Source organism: Oncorhynchus clarkii, chromosome 6 (assembly GCF_045791955.1).
Source record: "Oncorhynchus clarkii lewisi isolate Uvic-CL-2024 chromosome 6, UVic_Ocla_1.0, whole genome shotgun sequence".
NCBI lineage: Eukaryota > Metazoa > Chordata > Actinopteri > Salmoniformes > Salmonidae > Oncorhynchus > Oncorhynchus clarkii.
This window is the reverse complement of record NC_092152.1, coordinates 42133515-42156749: the sequence shown is the minus strand read 5'-3', so window position 1 is coordinate 42156749 and position 23235 is coordinate 42133515. Positions and strand designations below refer to the sequence as shown.

Genomic DNA, 23235 nt, shown 5'->3' with positions numbered 1-23235 from the left:
CCTGAGTGGCACAGTGTCACTTTGTCATTATGGGATATTGTGTGTAGATTGTTAAGGGGAAAAATTATATTTAATCCATTTTAGAATAAGGTAACGTAACAAAATGTGGAAAAAGTTAAGGAGTCTGAATACTTTCTGAAGGCACTGTATTTGGACCATGACTGCATGATTTGGACAATGAAGCTAACATTTAAAATGTCTCTATACTTCGGCATTTAGGATTTGAGATCAAAAGCTTAGTATTTTAGCGAAGCTGGTGGTGGCACAGACATGTATTTATGTACACGATCTAAAATAACTTAAATTAAGCTATTGGTGGTAAGGCAATAATGTACGTCATCAAAACGCGTCTTGCTTGCTGTGGATCGCGCCCTTCCAAGCGACAGCGTGTGCGTTTGTAGCTGCGAACAGCTGACACAAGATTAGTCAAGTTTCAGTGTTTCTATCAAGATATCAATTCTTAGGTGAGTCTTAATTTGTGACTGCAATCTGCAAAAGTGTGTCATTCGCAAATGAAAGCCTCCCCCTTAAGTCGTGTTAGCTATCTTTACAAGGATGTTGCTAACGTTAGCTAGCTTGCTAGTTGACAGACACGTTTCTTCCAAGTTTCTTCCTCCGCGTCTGTGTTGACAATTCACCTAGCTAACGTGTAATGAAAGAAACGTAGCAAGCAAATGTAGCGCTCTAGTATCTACCAAGATACTTAGGGCAAATTCTCCAACGATTTTTTTTTTTAAATAACCGACGTACGGTAGCTAGCTAGCAAGGTCCCTCTAGTTTAGGTATCTAGCTAATGTTAGCTACTGTAGCTAGCTATGTATATGACAGCTTTGCAGAATAGCAAAAATATATTTTAAGTGTGTAATTGTAGCTAGTTAACGTTAGTTCTATTTTTATTATAATAAGAGTCCAAAGGTATGAAGCTTTCCAGCTGCAGAATGTGCCTCGAGAGTTGAGGCTAGTGGGGGTGGTCAGATATGCCAAATCATTGTTTTGGTTTTATAGCTAGGACGAGGGCTAACGTTAGCTAGCTTCACTGCAAGATGGATATGACTGTTTCATCTGTCTAACTATGACGGGACTCTTGCTCGTGATGATACTCCCAGCAATGCGATTTGAATCAGAAATTCTGACATTTCTGATACGTCTTTTAGTTTACACAGGCCTACACCACCAACAAAACAAACTCCAATTGTTCTTGATATTCTAATCTGTTGTTTCGAGAGCACATCTGTGTAAGCACACTCCAATGAAACAAACAAATATCACCCACTGATCAAATAAAATCAAACGTATTTATAAAGCCCTTTTTACATCAGCAGATGTCACAAAGTGTGAATACAGACACTCAGCCTAAAACCTCAGAGAGCACATGGCCAGATTGTTATTCAAGATGTTCATCGATGACCAGCAAGGTCAAATAACAATCACAGTGGTTGTAGAGGGTGCAACAGGTCAGTACCTCAGGAGTAAATGTCAATTGGCATTTCATAGCCGAGCATTCATTGAGAGACGAAAAAAGCAGGTCCGGGACAAGGTAGCGCGTCCGGTGAACAGGTCAGGGGTTCCATAGCTGCAGGCAGAACAGTTGAAACTGGAACAGCAGCACGACCAGGTGGACAGCAATGAGTCATCAGGCCAGGTAGTCCTGAGGCATGATTCTCGGGCTCAGGTCCTTTGGAAGGGAGAGAGAGAATTACTTAAATTCACACAGGACACCAGATATAAGACTGATCCTAGCTTCCCGGGCACATATACTATTGCAGCATAGATACTGGCAGCTGAGCCAGGGTCAGGGGACACTGTTGCCCCGTCCAATGATACCCAGCCAGGCAGGATATAACTCCACCCACTTTGCCAAGGGATAGCACTCACACCACTACAGGGATATTAACAGACCACCTACTTACTACCCTGAGACAAGGCTGAGTGTAGCCCGCAAAGAACTCCTCCACCGCACGAGCCTGAGGGGGCAAAACCGGACAGGAAGATCACGTCAGTGACTCAACCCACTCAAGTGACGCACCCCTCCTAGGGACTGCATGGAAGAGCACAAGTAAGCCAGTAACTCAGACCCCGTAAATAGGGTCAGAGGCAGAGAATCCAAGTGGAGAGAGGGTGAAAGAATGTACCAGAAGTATATAAAAATTAAAAATAACGTACATACGGAGCCTTACATATAAAGCAAGCCTTACATATGGATGGGGAACCCATAAGATATCGCTCTTATGCAAAATGTAATAACATTTTGTACCTGTAAAATTTGGGCACCTACTCATTCAAGGGTTTTACTTTATTTGTACTTTTTTCTACATTGTAGAATACTAGTGAAGACATTACAAATATTAAATGCCAAATATGGAATTATGTAGGTACCAAACAGGTGTTAAACAAATAGAAATATATTTCAAACTCTTTCAAATGACTGCTCGACTTGTTGACCCGCTCGGTCCACACAGCAGACTTTTTTGGCATTGACTATGTCCCCATTACCAGTAAAACATAATCAAAACCTATTTCTTTCACTTACTTGCTGTGCTGGTTCGTTGTTAATTTGTTCAGTCATTTCATTCTCAACCAGGATTTCTATGGAACGCCATTTGGGTCTTTGCGTGTCAAAAAAGATAGTAAAATAACACTATTTTACATGTCAATTAAGCTTATTGACCAATCAGGACCTGTATATAACTGCATGTCACAAACATTTAACGTGTTCATAAATGTTTTACGTTATTACACGTTGATTACACTATCACTCGTATTTCATATGTCAGAATGATTCATCGATACGTATGCTATGATGCTGGTAAAGTTGTCTCGCATACCTATAGTGCTGGTCATAAAAAAAGCTAGCTCATGGATGCAAGCAATGTTCTTCCCCAAAAACATAGCATAACGACATCTGTTAGCTAGTTATCTATATAGCTAGGTGTAATCTAAAATAACCCTCATTTATAAGACATTTCTTATTTGATTAATGGTCGGACCCATCTGTGAAGCTAGCCACAATAAGGATTAGCCACAATAGTGGACTTTGCGGTTAGCCTTCAAAGTAAAAGTAAGTAATTGACAGTGAATGAATACAAATAGTAGAATTATGCCATAATTGAATAGATCATGCTAAACAAAGTTGGAATGTTATATAAAATCAAATAAATACAATAGTTTGTTAATTTCACAATCTGTTGTAATCACACTGGATATATTATACTTTATAATTGCATTGGGGGCATACTTGTTTCACTGTACAGCCTTACCTATGGATTGTGGCTCAATGACATGGGTTTACTCAGTGACACCCAGAGAACATTAGTGTCGTAGCTCTAATTGTGGGACTCTGAAACAACTGAATTGAGCACATTTATTGTCAACCTATGTGTATTAAACACTATTCCCGAGGAAAAACAATACCGCGTGGATGTTTTGGAGTCTGATAACTCTGAGGTGGATGTTGGCGAAAAAATATATTGGGTAGACTGATTCCCCATTTCATAGCTTCACATTCCAACCTTGTTTAACATTATCTAGTCTAAATATGGCATGATTCCTCCAATTGTAACCATCACTTTGAGGTACCTTTATTTTGAAGGCAAACCACAAATTCCACTATTGTGCCAAATTGTCCTTATTGTGGCTAGCTTCACAACACATAACCCGTACCGGTTGAGCCTCACTAGCCGGATGAAGCAAGCTGGCTGCTAATAACGTTAGCTTTGGGCAACAGGGTTAAGTAGCTGGCTGCTATTTATTTTCATGAACTGAAGTTCAATTTCAATAGGCGAACAACAAGTATAGCTAATACTTACTCACTAGGATTCCCAAATCATTGCTAAAAAATAGTGAAAATTACTGCAGTTTCTACTGGTCATTGTTTTCATGCTGGTTGTATTGGTGCTAGCAAGCTGAAGCTAGCTAGCTACCCCAGAATGTGCGGCCCAACAAATAATGCTTTATTACCAACTCAGTATTGTAAACTCGTCGTTCGTGGCCGGTGTTTTCTTGTTTGCAGACTAATTTTGTACAGCTTTGACAGTGCTACTGATAGTAGTGGTGGCGCTTGGCTTGCACATGCAAATTCAGAACACACAACATTCTATAATAGAACTGTGTTATTTGACGTGCCAAATTAAATGCTTATTTAACTCGTCAAATTGTGTTATTTGACATTTTTTTTGACAATCAAAGACCCAACCGGCATTCCATAGTATGTCGTGAAGCTAATAGCAGTGATATTATTACTGTGTGACCCCGGTAACTTTGCTCAACAAAACTGCCGACACAGGCTGTGAACAAGCGATTCGGGGGCATTTTCTGAGTCTCTTTACTGTGTCGCCACCATGCTCGATGCTAAGTACAAGGACAGCTATTTCGATGCAGACAAACGGGGTTTATGTGAAATGTTACATACACAGCTGGACAAGATGGAAACGGACACGGTGACAGTGCGCACTAAGGAAGAGAGGTCATGGACAGACAGCTGAAACTTCACTGCTTGACATGTACAGTGGCTTGAGAAAGTATTTTCTCCCTTGGCATTTTTCCTATTTTGTTGCCTTACATTCTGGAATTAAAATAGATTTTTTGGGGGGTTTTGTATCATTTGGTTTACAAAACATGCCTACCACTTTGATGATGCAAAATATATTTTGTATTGTAAAACAAGCAATAAATAAGACACAATAACTTAACTTGAGCGCACATATATATTCACCCCCCCAATGTCAATACTTTGTAGAGCCACCTTTTGCAGCAATTACAGCTGCAAGTCTCTTGGGGTATGTCTCTACAAGCTTGGCACATCTAGCCACTGGGATTTTTGCCCATTCTTCAAGGCAAAACTGCTCCAGTTCCTTCAAGTTGGATGCGTTCTGCTTGTGTACAGCAATCTAAGTCATACCACAGATTGTCAATTGGATTGAGATCTGGCTTTGACTAGGCCATTCTAATACATTTAAATGTTTTCCCTTTAAACCACTCAAGTGTTGCTTTGGCAGTATGCTTAGGTTCGTTGTCCTGCTGGAAGATGAACCTCCGTCCCAGTCTCAAATCTCTGGAAGACTGAAATGGGTTTCCCTAAAAAATGCCCCTGTATTTAGCGCCATCAATTATATTTTCAATTCTGAACAGTTTCCCAGTCACTGCCAATGGAAGAACTTCCCCACAGCATGATGCTACCACCACCATGCTTCACTCTTGGAAAGGTGTTCTCGGGGTGATGAGAGGTGTTGGGTTCCCGCCAGTGATAGCATTTTCCATGATGGCCAAAAACCTCAAGCTCAAAGCTCTAGTCTCATCTGACTAGAGTACATTCTTCCATATGTTTGGGGAGTCTCCCACATGCCTTTTGGCAAACACCAAACGTGTTTGCTTATTTTTGTACTTTTCTACGGCTTAAAGTGGTCCTCTGGACAGATATTCCAATCTCTACTGTGGAGCTTTCCAGCTCCTTCAGGGTTATCTTAGGTATCTTTGTTGCCTCTCTGATTAATGCACACCTTGCCTGATCTGTGCATTTTGGTGGGCAGCCCTCTCTTGGCAGGTTTGTTGTGGTGCCATATTCTTTCCATTTTAAATAACTGATGTAATGGTGCTCTGTGGCATGTTCAAAATTTCTGGTGTTTTTTTTATAGCCCAACCCTGATCTGTACTTCTATACTTCTGGTGGTGCCCCATTGCTTAGTGGTGTGGCAGACTCTGGAGCCTTTCAGAACAGGTGTATATACTGAGATCATTTGACAGATCATGTCACACTTAAAGTCCACCTGTGTGCAATCTAACTAATTATGTGACTTCTGAAGGTAATTGGTTTCACAAGATCTTATTTAGGAGATTCATAGCAAAGGTGGTGAATACAGTTGAAGTCGGAAATTTACATACACCTTAGCCAAATGCATTTTAACTCAGTTTTTCACAATTCCTGACATTTAATCCTAGTAAAAAATTCCCTGTCTTAGGTCAGTTAGATCACCATTTTATTTTAACTTCTTGACGCTACCCATCCCTGTCGCGGGGATCATTTTTGTCAGCAACCGCTGAATAGCATAGCACAACAGTCAAATAATATTACTAAAAAATATTAATATTCATGAAATCACAAGTGCAATATTGCAAAACACAGTTTAGCCTTTTGTTAATCCACCTGTCGTCTCAGATTTTGAAATTATGCTTTACAGCGAAAGCAATCCAAGCGTTTGTAAGTTTATCGATAGCCTAGCATAGCATTATATACACTTAGCATCAGGAAGCTTGGTCACGAAAAGCAATCAAATGACCCGTTTACCTTAGTTCTTCAGATGTTTTCACTCACGAGACTCCCAGTTACACAACAAATGTTCCTTTTGTTCCATAAAGATTATTTTTATACCCAAAATACCTCCGTTCGTTTTGTCGCGTTACGTTCAGAAATCCACAGGAAAGAGCGGTCACGACAACATAGACGGAAATTCCAAATAGTCTTCATAATGTTCACATAAACATGTCAAATGTTTTTTATAATCATTCCTCAGGTAGTTTTTAAAATATATATTCGATAATATATCAACCGAGTGTGTAGGTTTTTCCAATAACAGCTAGAGGAACAATGGCGGCTTTACTCTGTAGCGCAAAAACTCACTCTGAGAGCCCCCACCTATCCACTTACCCAATGTGATCTTTCACGATAATTCTTCAAAACAAAAGCCTGAAACTATGTCTAAAGACTGTTGACACCTAGGGAAGCCAGAGAAAAGGGAATCTGGTTGATATCCCTTTAAATGGAGGATAGGCATGCATAGGGACAGAAGGGTTTCAAAATAAGAGGCACTTCCTGATTGGATTTTCATCTGAGTTTCGCCTGCAATATCAGTTCTGTTATACTCACAGACAATATTTTGACAGTTTTGGAAACTTTAGTGTTTTCTATCCTAATCTGTCAATTATATGCATATTCTAGCATCTGGTCCTGAGAAATAGGCCGTTTACTTTGGGAACGTTATTTTTCCAAACATACAAATAGTGCCCCCTAGCTTCAAGAGATTAAGAATGTGAAATGTCAGAATAATAGTTGTGAGAATGATTTATTTCAGCTTTAATTTCTTTCATCACATTCCCAGTGGGTCAGAAGTTTACATTCAATTAGTATTTGGTAGCATTTCCTTTAAATTGTTTAACTTGGGTCAAACGTTTCGTGTAGCCGTCCGCAAGCTTCCCACAATTAGTTGGTTGAATTTTGGCCCATTCCTCCTGAAAGAGCTGGTGTAACGGAGTCAGGTTTCTAGGCCTCCTTGCTCGAACACGCTTTTTCAGTTCTGCCTACACATTTTCTACAGGATTGCGGTCAGGGCTTTGTGATGGCCACTCCAATACCTTGACTTTGTTGTCCTCAAGTCATTTTGCCACAACTTTGGAAGTATGCTTGGGGTCATTGTCCATTTGGAAGACCCATTTGCGACCATGCTTTAACCTCTTGAGGATATGGAGACGCTAGCGTCTCAACTGGCCAATTGCCTGGGGAAATGCAGAGCGCCAGATTCAAATAAAATTCAAACTTTCATTAAATCACACATGTAAGATACTCAATTAAAGCTACACTTGTTGTGAATCCAGCCAACATATCAGATTTTAAAAATGTTTTTCGGTGAAAGCTATTATCTGATAGCATGCACCCATCTGAACCAGTAGTAAACAAAAGAGCTAGCGTAGCAGGCGCTACACAAAACGCTGAAATAAAATATAAAACATGCATTACCTTTGAGGAGCTTCTTTTGTTGGCACTCCAATATGTCCCATAAACATCACAATTGGTCCTTTTTTCCCCGATTAATTCCGTCCATGTATACCCAAAATGTCCATTTATAAAGCATGTTTGATCCGGAAAAAAACAGCTTGTCAAAACACAACGTCACTACAAAACATTTCAAAGTTGCCTATAAACTTTGCCAAAATATTTCAAACTACTTTTGTAATACAACTTTAGGTATTTTTAAACGTTAATAATCGATCAAATTGTAGACGGGGCAATCTGTATTCAGTACAGCAAGTAAACAAACCATGCACCTTTTTTCGTCTTGCGTAACTCTCAACAGTGTAATGTTGTTCCAGGATGTGCTTCTTCTTCGTTGCACAAATGATTAACTTCAACCAAATTCCAAAGACTGGTGACATCCAGTGGAAGTCGTAGGAACTGTAAAATGGTCGCTATCAAATATCCCTTGGGGAAGGCAACTGAGGGAACGGTCAGAGGCAAAAAACAAAAATCTGAACAGTTATTCCTCGGGGTTTTGCCTGCTACATAAGTTCTGTTATAGTCACAGACATGATTGAAACAGTTTTAGAAACTTCAGAGTGTTTTCTATCCACACCTACTAATCATATGCATATAATATATTCCTGGCATGAGTAGCAGGAAGTTGAAATTGGGCACGCTATTTATCCAAAAGTGAAAATGCTGCCCCCTATTCCTAACAGGTTTTAACTTCTTGACATCTTGAGATGTTGCTTCAATATATCCACATAATTTTCCTGCCTTATGATGCCATCTATTTTGTGAAGTGCACCAGTCCCTCCTGCAGCAAAGTACCCCCACAACATGATGCTGCCACCCCTGTGCTTCACGGTTGGGATGGTGTTCTTCGGCTTGCAAGCCAAACAGTTCTATTTTTGTTTCCTCAGACCAGAGGACATTTCTCCAAAAAGTAAGATCTTTGTCCCCATGTGCAGTTGCAAACCGTAGTCTGGCTTTTTTTGTGGCGGTTTTGGAGCAGTGGCTTCTTCCTTGCTGAGCGGCCTTTCAGGTTATGTCGATATAGGACGCGTTTTACTGTGGATATCGATACTTTTGTACCTGTTTCCTCCAGCATCTTCACAAGATCCTTTGCTGTTGTTCTGGGATTTATTTGCACTTTTCGCATCAAAGTACGTTCATCTCTAGGAGACAGAACGCGTCTCCTTCCTGAGCGGTATGACGACTGTGTGGTCCCATAGTGTTTATACCTGCCTACTATAGTTTGTACAGATGAACGTGGTATCTTCAGTCATTTGGAAATTGCCCCCAAGGATGAATCAGACTTGTAGAGGTCTACAATTATTCTTTCTGAGGTCTTGGCTGATTTCTTTTGATTTTTCCATTATGTCAAGCAAAGAGGTACTGAGTTGGAAGGTAGGCCTTGAAATACTTCCACAGGTACACCTACAATTGACTTCAGGTCAATTAGCCTATCAGAAGCTTCTAAAGCCATGACTTAATTTTCTGGAATTTTCCAAGTTGTTTAACTGACTTACCTAGTTAAATAAAGGTTACACACACACCACACTGACTAAAAAGTTGTTTCGGTGGCATTTACATATGTCCCCATTACCAGTAAATCATCATCCAAACCTATTTCTTTCACTTACTTGCTGTGCTGTTTCATTGTTCATTTGTCATTTCACTCAACCAGGATTTCATCATAAATTGCCTTGCAAAAGCATTCATCCCCCTTGGCTTTTTTCCTATATTGTTGCATTACAACCTGTACCTTAAATTGATTTTTATTTGGATTTCATGTGATGGACAAAAACAAAATTCTCAAAATTGGTGACATGAAATGGAAAAAAAAGTAATTTAAAAAAATGCTACAAAATAAACTGAAAAGTGGTGCGTGCGTGCATATGTACAGTTTAAGTCGGAAGTTTACATACACTTAGGTTGGAGTCATTAAAACTTGTTTTTCAACCACTCCACAAATTTCTTGTTAACAAACTATAGTTTTGGCAAGTCGGTTAGGACATCTACTTTGTGCATGACACAAGTCATTTTTTCAACAATTGTTTTACAGACAGGTTATTTCTCTTTTAATTCACTGTATCACAAGTCCAGTGGGTCAGAAGTTTACATACACTAAGTTGACTGTGCCTTTAATTAACAAATTCATATTTACAATGACGTTCAAACCCGGATGAAACTGGGCCAATTGTGCGCCGCCCTATGGGACTCCCAATCACGGCCGTATGTGATACTGCCTGGATTCGAACCAGGGACTGTATTACACCTCTTGCGCTGAGATACAGTGCCTTAGACCACTGCATCCGTGTGTGTGTTAACTATTTAACTGTCTTTGAATGCTTAAAAGGCCTTTACATTTTATATCGGTATTGTTTGTTTTGGCAAGGAATATATCGGATATTGGTATCGGCCAAAAATGTCATTTCAGTGCATCACTAATTTAAATGGTGAAATCTGACTTCCTGATTTATCAATAACCAAGGGCTGGTTCAGGAGGACCATGAATAACGGGCAATAGGTGCGAGTGGATGTGTTTCATCCGGCCACAGGTCTTGATTAGAGGTCGACCGCTTATGATTTTTCAACGCCTATACCGATGACCAAAAAAAGCTGATACCGATTAATCGGCCGATTTAAAAAAAATAAAATAAATAAAAAAAAATACAAAAATAAAAAATACGTATTGATTTATTTGTAATGATGACAATTACAACAATACTGAATGAACACTTATTTTAACTTAATATAATACATAAATAAAATCAATTTAGCCTCAAATAAATAATGAAACATGTTCAATTTGGTTAAAATAATGCAAAAACAAAGTGTTGGAGAAGAAAGTAAAAGTGCAATGTAAAAAAGCTAACGTTTATGTTCCTTGCTCAGAACAGGACAACATATGATAGCTGGTCGTTCCTTTTAACATGAGTCTTCAATATTCTTTAGGTATAATATAAGTTTTAGGTTATAGTTATTATAGGACCTTTTCTCTATACCTTTTTGTATTTCATAGACCTTTGACTATTGGATGTTCTTATAGGCACTATAGTATTGTCAGCCTAATCTCGGGAGTTGATTGGCTTTAAGTCATAAACAGCGCTGAGCTTCAAGCTTTGCGAAAAGCTGCTGGCAAACGGGGGAAAGTGCGGTTTGAATGAATGCTTACGAGCCTGCTGCTGCCTACCACCGCTCAGTCAGACTGCTCTATCAAATCATTGACTTAATTATAATATTATAAACACACAGAAATATTAGCCTTTAGGTCATTAATATGGCCAAATCCGGAAACTATCATTTTGAAAACATAATGTTTATTCTTTCTGTGAAATACGGAACTGTTCCGTATTTTATTGAACGGGTGGCAATCCTAAGTCTAAATATTGCAGTTACATTGCACAACCTTCAATGTTATGTCATAATTATGTAAAATGCTGGCAAATTAATTACGGTCTTTGTTAGGAAGAAATGGTCTTCGCACCGTTCGCAACGAACCAGGCGTCCCGAACTGCTGCATATACTGCTTACACTGAACGAAAGAGAAGTGACACAATTCCAGGCACCGCATTGATTATATGCAACGCAGGACAAGCTAGTTCAACTAGTAATATCATCAACCATGTGTAATTAACTATTGATTATGTTAAGATTGATTGTTTTTTATAAGATAAGTTTAATGCTAACTAGCAACTTACCATGGCTCCTTGCTGCCTGCACTCGCGTAACAGGTGGTCAGCCTGCCACGCAGTCTCCTCATGGATTGCAATATAGTCATAATCGGCATCCAAATTGGCCGATTACCCATTCTTATGAAAACTTGAAATTGGCCCTAATTAATCGGTCATTCCAATTAATCGGTTGACCTCTAATCTGGGGACCCGTACCAAATATTTTTAGTCTCCTGCAGGGCCCTCTTCATGACTTTCGTGGTGTGTTTGGACCATAGTAGTTTGTTGATGTGGACACCAAGGAACTTGAAACTGTCGATCCGCTCCACTACAGCCCTGTTGATGTGAATTGGGGCATGTTCGACCATCCTTTTCCCATAATGACAACCTAATTTCGGCTAACATTGTAGCTGTTTAAAGCTAATTCCCTGCAGTTCTGCACATTTTGCCATGGCTTATGCATTCCGAGTGACTCAAACATAACAACATCTGTGGGGGCCCTATGCCATGATAAAAATACTCCTGAATGCAGATTTTATTTTAAATTCTCTGACTGTCTAGCTTTTATTTTTCTTTCAAAGATATTCTTACTTAAAAATGTATAGTTCCATTTATCTTTTCTACATTATCTGGTTTTAGTCATTTAAGTTTACACTGGAAACGCTTTTCCATCTCAATTAGTTTCTTTAAAAATTAGTAAATAAATGTGTTCTAATGTGTTCTTTTGGCAGTGAATTTAAATGCATTTTTCAGCCATGACTCATTGCTAACAAGCATGATTCCTCTTATACTTGTTTCTTCTCCTTGAATCCTCTTCTCACTTCCATCTGACTGAGTAGGAAGTGAGTGAAGGTTTGGAGAAGGGAGTCGAGGAAAGGCTATTGAGATTCAGCTTGGGTTAGTTTAAAACGTGTTGCAATATGCTGCTGTATGATATTTATCACTTCTTTGTACTGAGTTTAGCATCTATCACCATAGGCTACTCTGTAGGCCTACACAACAGCATTCTCTCTTGTTTGGTGTTTTGGATTCTAATTTCTTCATGCCTCTAGATGGCAGTCTAGCAAAGCTGATTTCCTTACTGAATAGGCCTTCCCCTGCACACGTTGCGCTCTGATCTCTGGCTGTCTGTCTCTGTTCTTGTAGCTTTATGGCACAAGTGCTGGTGTACGAGTGGCTTTTATCCATTGCTGGAGATATGCAGTGTTGTCTATGAATTTCAAAGGGATATGTGGATAAAACGTGAGGGAGCATAGCTGTGTGTGTGTGTGTGTGTGTGTGTGTGTGTGTGTGTGTGTATTAAAAGTAAAAACATGTATGTACCAATCCCGGATTGCCCCTTTACATTATCATATATTTTACTCTCCTAGCCTATTTGATATGCCTAAGCCTTTCAGCTTGTTTTTTTGTCTTTTTAAAGGTTGTGAACAGTCATGCTGATTCCCATGTAAAATAGCCTTTTGAGTGACTAAATGTCACCCATAATATTTTTCCCTGAGAAAAAGTACTTTATCTCTCATAGCTAACTACCAGGATGTTTGAGAAGACCGGCTGAGTGGACAGGAATCTTGGCTGACAGCTCTTTGAAACGCCTATGTTAAGAAACTTGGATGCCGTAAAATCCTTTCAAGCAAATTTGGTGATACACAAACAAACAACATTGAAATTGCATCAATTGTTTTTACATTTTTTTTTTTATATACATCTCCCATTTGGCACGTCTTAAGTATCTTTGCCATAGATGAATAGTGTAAACTTATAATTATATTTGCTGACACCCTACAGTAAAATTTTGGCACCAGTAGAGTAGCTATATAAACCACGCCCTTCCGCTAACATGCCTTCTCCAATGTTGGTTACAAGCCGGTACTTAAATTAGGTAAGCGACTATCATGTTACCATTGGTGTATTAAAATGAGTTAGTGACGTCACCCTATCCCCTTAATAATCCCCCCTCCTGAATCCAAATGTTTGACATGGGCAAGGATCAGTAACTTTTTATAATCACACTTTGTCAATGTAGAAGCGACGGTCATTTTTCATACTTTGGTTATTATACTTTGATCTGGTTGAATCAAAATATAAAATTTCATGAAATTCCAGATTTTGACTTTTCATTGCCTTTAACTCCTCATGTATCTACTCTCATTAAATCGCAGCGATATAATTCCACCACAGCTTCCCATGTTTATAGGGTATTGTAAATGGCCATTCTGTGCCTGTTAATGACATTTCCGTTGATAGCGCTGTTAGCTGCCTTAAGGAACTCACTATTGTTTGCTCCACCTATGCTATTAATAGAATTATATCAAGCTTATGTTTTACTACATGTGTCCACAAGCATAGTGGTATTGTCCATAGTAATCTTGTGCACATTTACCTGAATTCTACGGTTAGCTCTGCAACTTTGAATCCAAACAGGAAGCCTATTGTGGCTATCTCATCCAGATCAATTGACTCTTGTCACCATGGATACTCCTGCTGTTTTCAAGCCCCGCAGAGGGCTTGGACTGTTACATATAAATGTGTGAAGCCTGATGTCTAAACTGGACTTTCTGGATGGATGTCTGGGTGCATGACACTAGCCCAGAAGTTCTGGTTATCTCACAGACCTGGCTGAATAATTTGATTATGGATAAGGATGTTGCCATTGCGAACTACAACATTTTCAGATGTGATGGGCAAAAAAAGGGGCTATTTATGTAAGACCTTTTATGTCATAATGCTTTCTTAAAAGTGTCCATAAGCCAAAATATTTATATTTATTGCTGTGGTCTACTGTGTAAATGGAAATTCTCGCCCCAGGCATTCCGTCATAATCTGTTATGCAGAGCTTTTTTATACTAGCTGCATACCAGACACTGTTTTGCCACTTTTCATCCATTTTTACCTCTGGTTGATAAATATGCCCCTTTCAAGTGATTCAGAGTCAAAAAACAAACTAATCCATGGTACTGTCCTGTACTCTGACCGCCTCTAGATAAGAAATCAAGTCTGGGCCAAGGCTAGACTAACTGACTCATTAGCTATTTAGGCAATTGAGAAATACACGACTTGACAAAAATTATGTGGATACCTGCTCGTTGAATGTCTCATTCTAAAATGATGGGCATTAACATGGAGTTGGTCCCCTCTTTGCTGCTATAACAGCCTCCTCTTCTGTGAAGGCTTTCCACTAGATGTTGGAACTAGAGGTCGACCGATTAATCGGAATGGCCGATTAATTAGGACCGATTTCAAGTTTTCATAACAATCGGAAATCTGTATTTTTGGACACTTATTTGGCCAATTTTTTTACAATTATTGTAATTTTTTAAACACTTTTATTTAATCTTTATTTAACTAGGCAAGTCAGTTAAGAACACGGCCGAGGAACGGTGGGTTAACTGCCTCGTTCAGGGGCAGAACGACAGAGTTTCACCATGTCAGTTCGGGGGATCCAATCTTGCAACCTTACAGTTAACTAGTCCAATGCTATAACCACCTGCCTCTCGTTGCACTCCACAAGGAGACGGCCTGTTACGTGAATGCAGTAAGCCAAAGTAAGGTGCTAGCTAGCATTAACCTTATCTTGTAAAAAACAATCAATCATAATCACTAGTTAACTACACATGGTTGATGATATTACTAGTTTATCTAGCGTGTCCAGCGGTGCATAAAATCTGACCGAGCATACAAGTATCTGACTGAGCGGTGGTAGGCAGCAGCAGGCTCGTAAGCATTCATTCAAACAGCACTTTTGTGTGTTTTGCCAGCAGCTCTTCGTTGTGCGTCATGCATTGCGCTGTTTATGACTTCAAGCCTATCAACTCCCGAGATGAGGCTGGTGTAACCGAAGTGTAATGGCTAGCTAGTTAGCCGGGTGCGCGCTTATAGCGTTTCAAACGTCACTCGCTCTGAGACTTGGAGTGGGTGTTCCCCTTGCTCTGCATGGGTAATGCTGCTTCGAGGGTGGCTGTTGTCGTTATTTTCTATCTGTAAATGGTATTCTTAATGTTAATCAAGCTATATATTTGTTACTGAATTACCAATGTTATTTATATAGCTTGTAGGTCCCATAACCCACATTTAAATGAATTTGTAATGACTAGTTTGAATGGTACACAAATTGACTTCCTTCCATCCTACAAATGTCTTGGTATCTGGCTTGATGACAAACTGTCATGTTACTGAGCTGGTGAAGAAGTTTAAGTTCAAGGTCTGACTGAAGGAAATTGTCCACGCCATTTTTACGTCTATTTTAGATTATGGGGATATTATCTATATGCATGCATCTTGACTTTAACCACTAGGATGTTGTTTTCCAATGTGCCATTTGATTTATTACTGGTTATAGAACTCACCATTGTGTTTTGAATCAAAAAGTGGTTTGGGCGTCTATGTAACGAGATAAACTTCCTGTGTGTCTATCATCATTAATTCAATTTAGACTTATAAATGATCAAACCTGGTCTCAGGCTTACATAACACCGGGAGCCCCTTCGGTCTCCACACAGTTGGGTAAAGCAGATTTTAGTTTTTTGACATGAACATTTTTTACTATATTTTTTTACTTCCCTGTCTCCCTAAAAACAACCAAATCTGCTGGGATGTAGAGGTTCTCAAATGGGTAGTAAAAACATGAAACATTTAAAGTTATTTCAGGCAATGCTGAGGAATAATTGAAAGTCGTGCCGTACAGACAGAGAGCTGTATATCCTATTTCTTCGGGGAGTATCATTGTTAGTTCTTCTGAGTAACATTGGAGATTGACTCGGGCAGTTTCGACTGTAGGATTGACGGAAATCATTCTAAGTTGCAAAGGGTGCTGCCTGCATGAGGACCAGGTGTGTTGCTCTGCTGTGTCAGGCTGTGCCTGCCTGCGTCATTGGGACTACCATTCTAGCCTCTGAGTGATTTTACTTACAGTGTGATCTGTTATAGAGCGAGAGAGGACCGTGATGATGGAAGGAGGGGGGGATGGTGGGATGAAAAGGCATGTAAAGATCTCCTTGGTTTATTTGTCTATTTGTGCAGGCATAATGTCTGCCTTGTGCCTTCTACAGAAGTTTAATCATTTCCATATTCCTACTGTAAAAATGTAATGCGAAGGTGGTGCTGAACCCTTCTCACTGTTTCTCTCTCTCCCCTCACACTCTCTCTCTTCTTCACCCTCTGTCTCCATCTCCCCTCTCCCTTTCATTCTCCTCTCCCCCTTCTGTTCCACCCCTGTCCTCTCTCTCGCTCTCTAACCCTCAGGCGTCTCTAGGTATGGATATGGAGAGTGCCAGCTCGGTGGTCCTACAGGCCCTGACCCAGGCCACCAGTCAGGATACCGCTCTACTGAAGCCTGCTGAGGAGCAGCTACGACAGTGGGAGACACAACCTGGCTTCTATTCTGTACTGCTGGTATGTCTAACACACACACACACAGGCAAACACAGGCACCAACGTCTATACTGGAGCTTATCACACATCATCCATTGATTTGTGCAAAGCTTTGAGTTCCTCAAGTTAAGATTGTTCCCCTAATTATTACATGATGGATAGGATATGGGCCAGAAAGTTTTGGGTCAATTTATGCAGACATTTTTAAAAAGGTAGGCCTTCTGTGGGCCCAACATGCTTCTCTTGTGGTTTTGGATCATCTTGATTTATGCAAAGCTGTGGGGATGTGATACTATATGCAACTGGGTTCTCAAATGTCAAAGAAGGCTGGATATTAATGATATCAATAATAACAACAGCAGCAGCGGCAACGGCATCGGCGATCAGCTTGTGTGGTTTCCATATATAATATCTGTGGGCAGTTTTGCCCTGATTACAATCACTACTAACAAATCACCCCACCCTCACTACAATAATAAAAATACAAATTAACAGGAATGGTAGAGATAGTGACAGAAAAATAGATGGGATGCTCACTGGTGCTCAGCTGTACACTAACCTTGACTGTCATTATCTCATTGTCACATTGCATTAGTCCCTGTCACAAATGATAGACCATTAGGTTACACACAATGCCCCAGTCTAGCCCAGGTTGATGTGTCACTGTGCTGCTGTTAGAGCCATGGGGTAAACCATAGTAGCAGGATAGTGTGTGTGTGTGATACTCCACAGAGGCTGTAAAGAAATCTAATCTGTCCCATCCTCCTCACCATCTCTCCTCATTCAGTAAGTGTACTGTAGATGGTCTTTGTTGATCTCTATCCATCAGCTATCCAATACCTTGTTACAGTAGGTGGTTGTTAGCCACTCCTAGGGTTGCAAAGCTACCCGTAATTTACCAACGTTTCCAGAATCTTCAGTAATCTATGGCAATCTCTTTTAACGTGGGCTCCCGAGTGGCGCAGCGGTGTGAGGCACTGCATCTGTGCTAGAGGTGTCACTACAGACCCTGGTTCGATTCCAGGCTGTATCACAACCGGCCGTGATTGGGAGTCCTGTAGGGCGGTACACAATTGGCCCAGCGTCGTTAGGGTTTTGCCGGGGTAGGCCTTCATTGTAAATATGAATTTGTTCTTAACTGACTTATCTAGTTAAATAAAGGTTAAATAAAAATAAAAACGTTAGCAATTTATACTTGAAATTTGATTAAGTATTAAGACCCTTTACTCAGTACTTTGTCGAATCACCTTTGGCAGCGATTACAGTCGTCTTTCCCGAATGCACTGCATCTTTGTCCATGACCTTATGGTTCAAGAGAAAATAGCCTAATTAATTTAAAAAGCATCTAATCAACAGAGGTATTCTTTTCAATGAACTCTTCCAACTTGACTTTTTTCACAAAAATGACAATGACAAAACATTGACAGCGAATACATATTGACATAGTAAAAAAAAAACACACACAAAATATACATTTGTATTCACTAAGTTGATGGTTTATGTTTAGGTTAATGTTTTTTTGCGGCTTTGTATTTATTTTAAAATCACAATATTTCATATATTTTACATGTGATGAGGCCACACAGAGGGCCAGAGATTATTACAGACACCTGTGATAGTCTGATGTACCCAAAGGGGCTACTGGATGTCTTGTGATAGATTACGTAAAATCTTTGAAAGATGCCAAAATTCAGGTAGTTTAATGGCAAACTTTTGAAAGTTTCCAGTAATATATCCTCCCGTTGCAACCATAGCCACATCAGCCACCCAACTGAGGCTGCACTGCCAGGTTCTGCTTTTTTTACCCACAGAACAACACCGTTTGAATCGCTCTGAGCCTAGAACTCTCTGCTGTATTCAGACAGTCAGGACTGAGTTAATAACAGAGAACATTGTTGTACTCTGCCCCCACTCACCCCTGTGGTTCGCTACTCAACGCAGCTTCACCCTTCAATTCGCCTGCTGAGAGAAGTGTGTGTGTATAGTGGAGTGTGGCAGCACTCTGCTGTGATTGTCTCAGTCTGGCGCCAGGTGCGTACTCCAGACTGCAAGCTCCCAGCATGCCCCTCTCATGCACCCCCACCTCCCCCGAACTCACATCGGATGCTGGTACATCTTTTTTTTAATGAGCCCAAAGTTTGGGTTCTCGCTCTGTCACTCAAAACAACCTTGTAGGACAGCTAAGATAAGCAGCCAGCCAGTGTGGCTTTATTAACCTCTCTTGGGTAGAGAGCAGTATTTTGAAGTTTTGATGACAAATGTGCCCAAAGTAAACTGCCTGTTACTCAGGTCCAGAAGCTAGGATTTGTATGGCTTTATTGTATGGCCTGGTAGTATTGGATAGAAAACACTCTAAAGTTTCCAAAACTGTTAAAATAATGTCTGTGAGTATAACAGAACTGATTTGACAGGCGAAAACCTGAGTAAAATCCATCCAGGAAGTGGGATATTTTTGATGTGGGTACTTCTATTGAATGCCTATACAATATGTATTTGAATAGGACCCAAATTCCAGTTCCTATGGTTTCCACTAGATGTCAACAGTCTTTAGACATTGTTTCAGGCTTGTATTCCGAAAAATGAGGAAGAATCCGAACATTCTTTCAGTAGACTCTAAATGAACCAGAGCTGTTTTGAGCGCATGACCGATTGCGCACCATTCGTTGTTTTTCTTTTCTATTGAAGACGCTATTGTCCGGTTGAAATATAATCAATTATTTGGACAATAGACAACCTGAGGATTAATTATAAACATCTTTTGACGAACTTTACAGGTACTATTAGGATGTTTTCGTCTGCATGTCATGACTACCTTTGAGCCAGTGGATTACTGGACAAACGCGGCAACAAGTTTTTGGGATATAAAGAGGGACTTTATCGAACAAAACAAACATTTATTGTGTAACATGGACTCTTGTGACTGCTAACATATGAAGATCATCAAAGGTAAGTGATTAATTTTATCGCCTTTTCTGACTTTTGTAATTCTTTTCCCTGGTTGTAAAATGTTTGTATGCTTTTGTAAGCAGGGCACTGTCCTCAGATAATCACATGGTATGCTTTCGCCGTAAAGCCCTTTTGAAATCTGACAAAGTAGCTGGATTAACAAGAAGGGAAACTTTAATCCGATGTATAACACTTGTATATTTTGAATGTTTATTATGAGTATTTCAGTGTTTTGAATTTGGCGCTCTGCATTTCACCGGATGTTGGCCAGGTGGGGCGCTACCGTCCATAAGAATGCCCAATTCCAAACCAGACCCTAACCCAAGAATGTAAGCACTTTGTGTAGTTTCTGAAAGGACTCCTTGGATAGCTGTGAAATTCCAGCTGCAGCCAAGGACATTATCACAGTGATTTAAATAATATTGATTCCTCCCACCTACTAAGTTATTTAAACGCTACCCTGTGTTTTCTGTCCTCTAGAATATCTTCAACAACCACATGTTGGATGTTAACGTCCGATGGCTTGCCGTGCTCTACTTCAAAAACGGCATCGACAGGTACTGGAGGAGAGTCGCGCCAAAGTAAGCCTTCTCTCTTTTACCTCCCTCTTCTTCTTCTCTTGCTTCTTTCCGTTCTTCTCGCCATTCTTTTCACTTTCCTTATGGTTCTGTCTCGTCTTCTCTGTCATCTCGCCATTTTTACAATAAAACAAATATTTCCCCACACCTGTTACACCTCTCCCATCATCACGTTTCAGTATTAATGGCAAGTTCTGCCAATCGATTGGGCTCAGCTGTGTGTGTTTTGTGAACTCACATTGCTATTCATTGGCGCCATTCTCTTAAGTCCATCTAGTGTAGGCCATACTGATAGTATTGTACAGACACAACCTATGGGATGGTAATTCTCCATTCACACCTATGGGATTGCTGACCAGCTTAATTTTTCAAGTTCACCTACAGGTCCACAGAACAAAGACTGTTTTTAACCACCTCACCTCAAAGACAATCAGTTCTGCTTCTGCAATCTCCAGCCATTATTTTGTTTTTTTTAGTGCTCTCCTTCCAAAGTCCCCCCTTCCTTTCTTTTGTAGGTGTGGGTAATTCATTATCATTTGTCGAACAAAGCTGTTGTCAACCTCTGCTTGCTGTGGAAGGTGCAATGAACTCCTGGCCATTGCTTTGCGCTTAATGCACCCAGTGCCTACAGAAGTTGCCCAATTTACTGGGGGAAACTATCTGCGGGCTTGTCGCACAAACTTCTACCGGGGTTAGGATCTCTGCTACTTTGTATGGGATGTGGCAACTCTTCCCTTCTTCACATTACACTTCACTTAATCCCCTCTCTTCTGTTTCTCTTCCACAAGGATGAGACTCAATCAAGCCCTCCCTCTTCCTTTCCCTCTCCCCCTCTCTCTCCTGCTTCAATTCCTATTTTCTCATCCACCGCTGCCACCTTCCCTTCCTCACTCTTCTTAACATTCTTACCTCTCCATGATTCCCTCCCCTCTCCCCCCCTCTCTCTCTCCCGCTTCCTCTAACAATAGAACCGCTGGGCCTCGAGGGACCTCCTTCAATCTAATGAGCAGTCATTCTGACTGCAATATTCTATACGTGTAATTAATACAGTTCATATATGCTATTGAAAAGATTATAAATTGATGTTTTATGAAGGCCATGGGTAAAATTAGAATACCATTTTTATATCAAATAACACAATAGCATTTTCATTAGTTTACTGTAGGCTATATGTAAAAACCAAAAAACACATTGTTTGGACTGATATAGGGTACATACCGTTTTTGAGATTATAATTAGAACAGATCAATACAATAGACTGGCGCGCCCTGTTCTTCATTCACAATTGGTGATTACATAATTATGCATAGTTCGCTTCCCCTCACTCAACTCACCCATTCTCTCCATCATACCTTAATTAATTTATTTAATCTATTATGTGTGAAATTAGTTTCAGTTTTGAGTTAATTATCAAGGTGATCATCAGCTGGGTACTGTACTTTCAAATGTGGGGAGAAGTAGGGGCAACGGGGAAAAACCATTCAAAAATGACATGCCCTCCTAAAACTGGTTAAAACTCCAGTTATGTTTGTGATATTTAAGATTCCAACAACGACAGTGTTATATGGACTTATTTAGGAATAGTCAAGAACGGAGGAGGGTATGACTTTAAAAATGTTTAATTTATGAGCAGTCAAAATGACTGCTTTAGCAGTTCTAGTGTTAGCCCGGGACAATGTATACAATTGCTTCATACAGGGACAGAGCTATCCCTCACTGCTGCTCTCTGTCATCTTCATGTCGTATCAGCCCTCTATATTAAAGCCTACGCTGTGGCGCTAGCTCTCTCCCTGGGGAAATTGGATTCAAAGCAGAAGGCGTCTCTCACCGGATATCAGCTGGGTGCTGTGTCAGGCAGTTGATAATGCCATGGCTTTCCTCTCCCTCTCAAATGGAAGGGTGTGGAAATGTAATAATACTAGGGTCATTCTCGCTGACCGCCTCACTAAAGAAGCAGATGGTGATATTTGACAGGAATTGCACACGGTCAATGTGCCTCCCCCTCCTTTCCTCTGGCATATTGAGGCCTCAAACAATTCCATCAGAGTGGAGAGCGTTTTTGATAACACATTTGAAGCAGTCAACTAATTCAAAATGGATATTGAGTATTGAAAAGATGTTTGCGTTGATGTTTGGCATTATTTTGTAACCTAGTTCTGTGTGTGTGTGTCCGTCCAGTGCTCTGTCAGAAGATGAGAAGACGTCGCTGCGAGCTGGCCTGATCACCAACTTCAACGAGCCCGTCAACCAGGTCAGTCATTTTTTGCGTGAGCTGTCAACCAATGACTCGTCCCTTTTGGAGCATCATTTCATCGACAACCATCACTAAGTAGAACACTCCCAAACAGCTTTCCAGTATGTCCATTTGGCTCTGTCTTGGAGAAGTGGCCATACGTCAACATGGACCCCTACTTAGGGATACCTCTCTACTAGTAGCAGTGGCTGTCTGTGTTCAAATGGAGAGCATTTCAGCCATTCTAGCCCCTTGTGTCTCACCTGTCTCTTCCTCTCTCTGTCACCCCTCTGGAAAGGAGGTTGACTCGGTCAGCAATCTGTCGTGATCCAATGATGTGTGTGTGGTCTAGAGTTAATCTCCCCCTAAGGCTGCATATAGTGTAACCTGACACATCACCACCAAATGCCTCAGAGAGAGTGTGCTGCATGCATGCACAAGCAAAAATCCAAAATGAAGAGAACACTCAGCTTGCCATAATGCATCTTGATCAATGTCCCTGTTCTCCCTCTGCTATGACTGTAATGCAGATAAGTGAGTTTTGCCCGATCACACCAATTATCTTCACATACAAATACGATTCAGATTTATTGCCATCTGTGCAGTCAGTGCAGTGACACTTCTTACAGAAGCTTATTGGCCCATCTTCAGTCCCTAGCAAGATATCAAATGTTATTTCTCACATGCTTCGTAAACAACAGATGA

The 23235-nt window shown here is 40.3% G+C and overlaps 1 protein-coding gene across 2 annotated transcripts in view; it reads left to right on the top strand.

Annotated features, from left to right (window-relative positions):
• The first annotated feature begins 352 nt into the window (after positions 1 to 352).
• The window catches only part of LOC139411170 (importin 11), a 231111-nt gene continuing 208228 nt past the window's right edge, over positions 353 to 23235 (top strand). For both annotated transcript variants that reach the window (XM_071157083.1, XM_071157082.1), the window contains exons 1-4: positions 353 to 464; positions 16645 to 16794; positions 20200 to 20300; positions 22476 to 22548. In XM_071157083.1, the coding sequence (XP_071013184.1) occupies positions 16657 to 16794; positions 20200 to 20300; positions 22476 to 22548 (312 nt within the window). In that variant the 5' untranslated portion in view covers positions 353 to 464; positions 16645 to 16656. The remainder of the gene's footprint in view (positions 465 to 16644; positions 16795 to 20199; positions 20301 to 22475; positions 22549 to 23235) is intronic.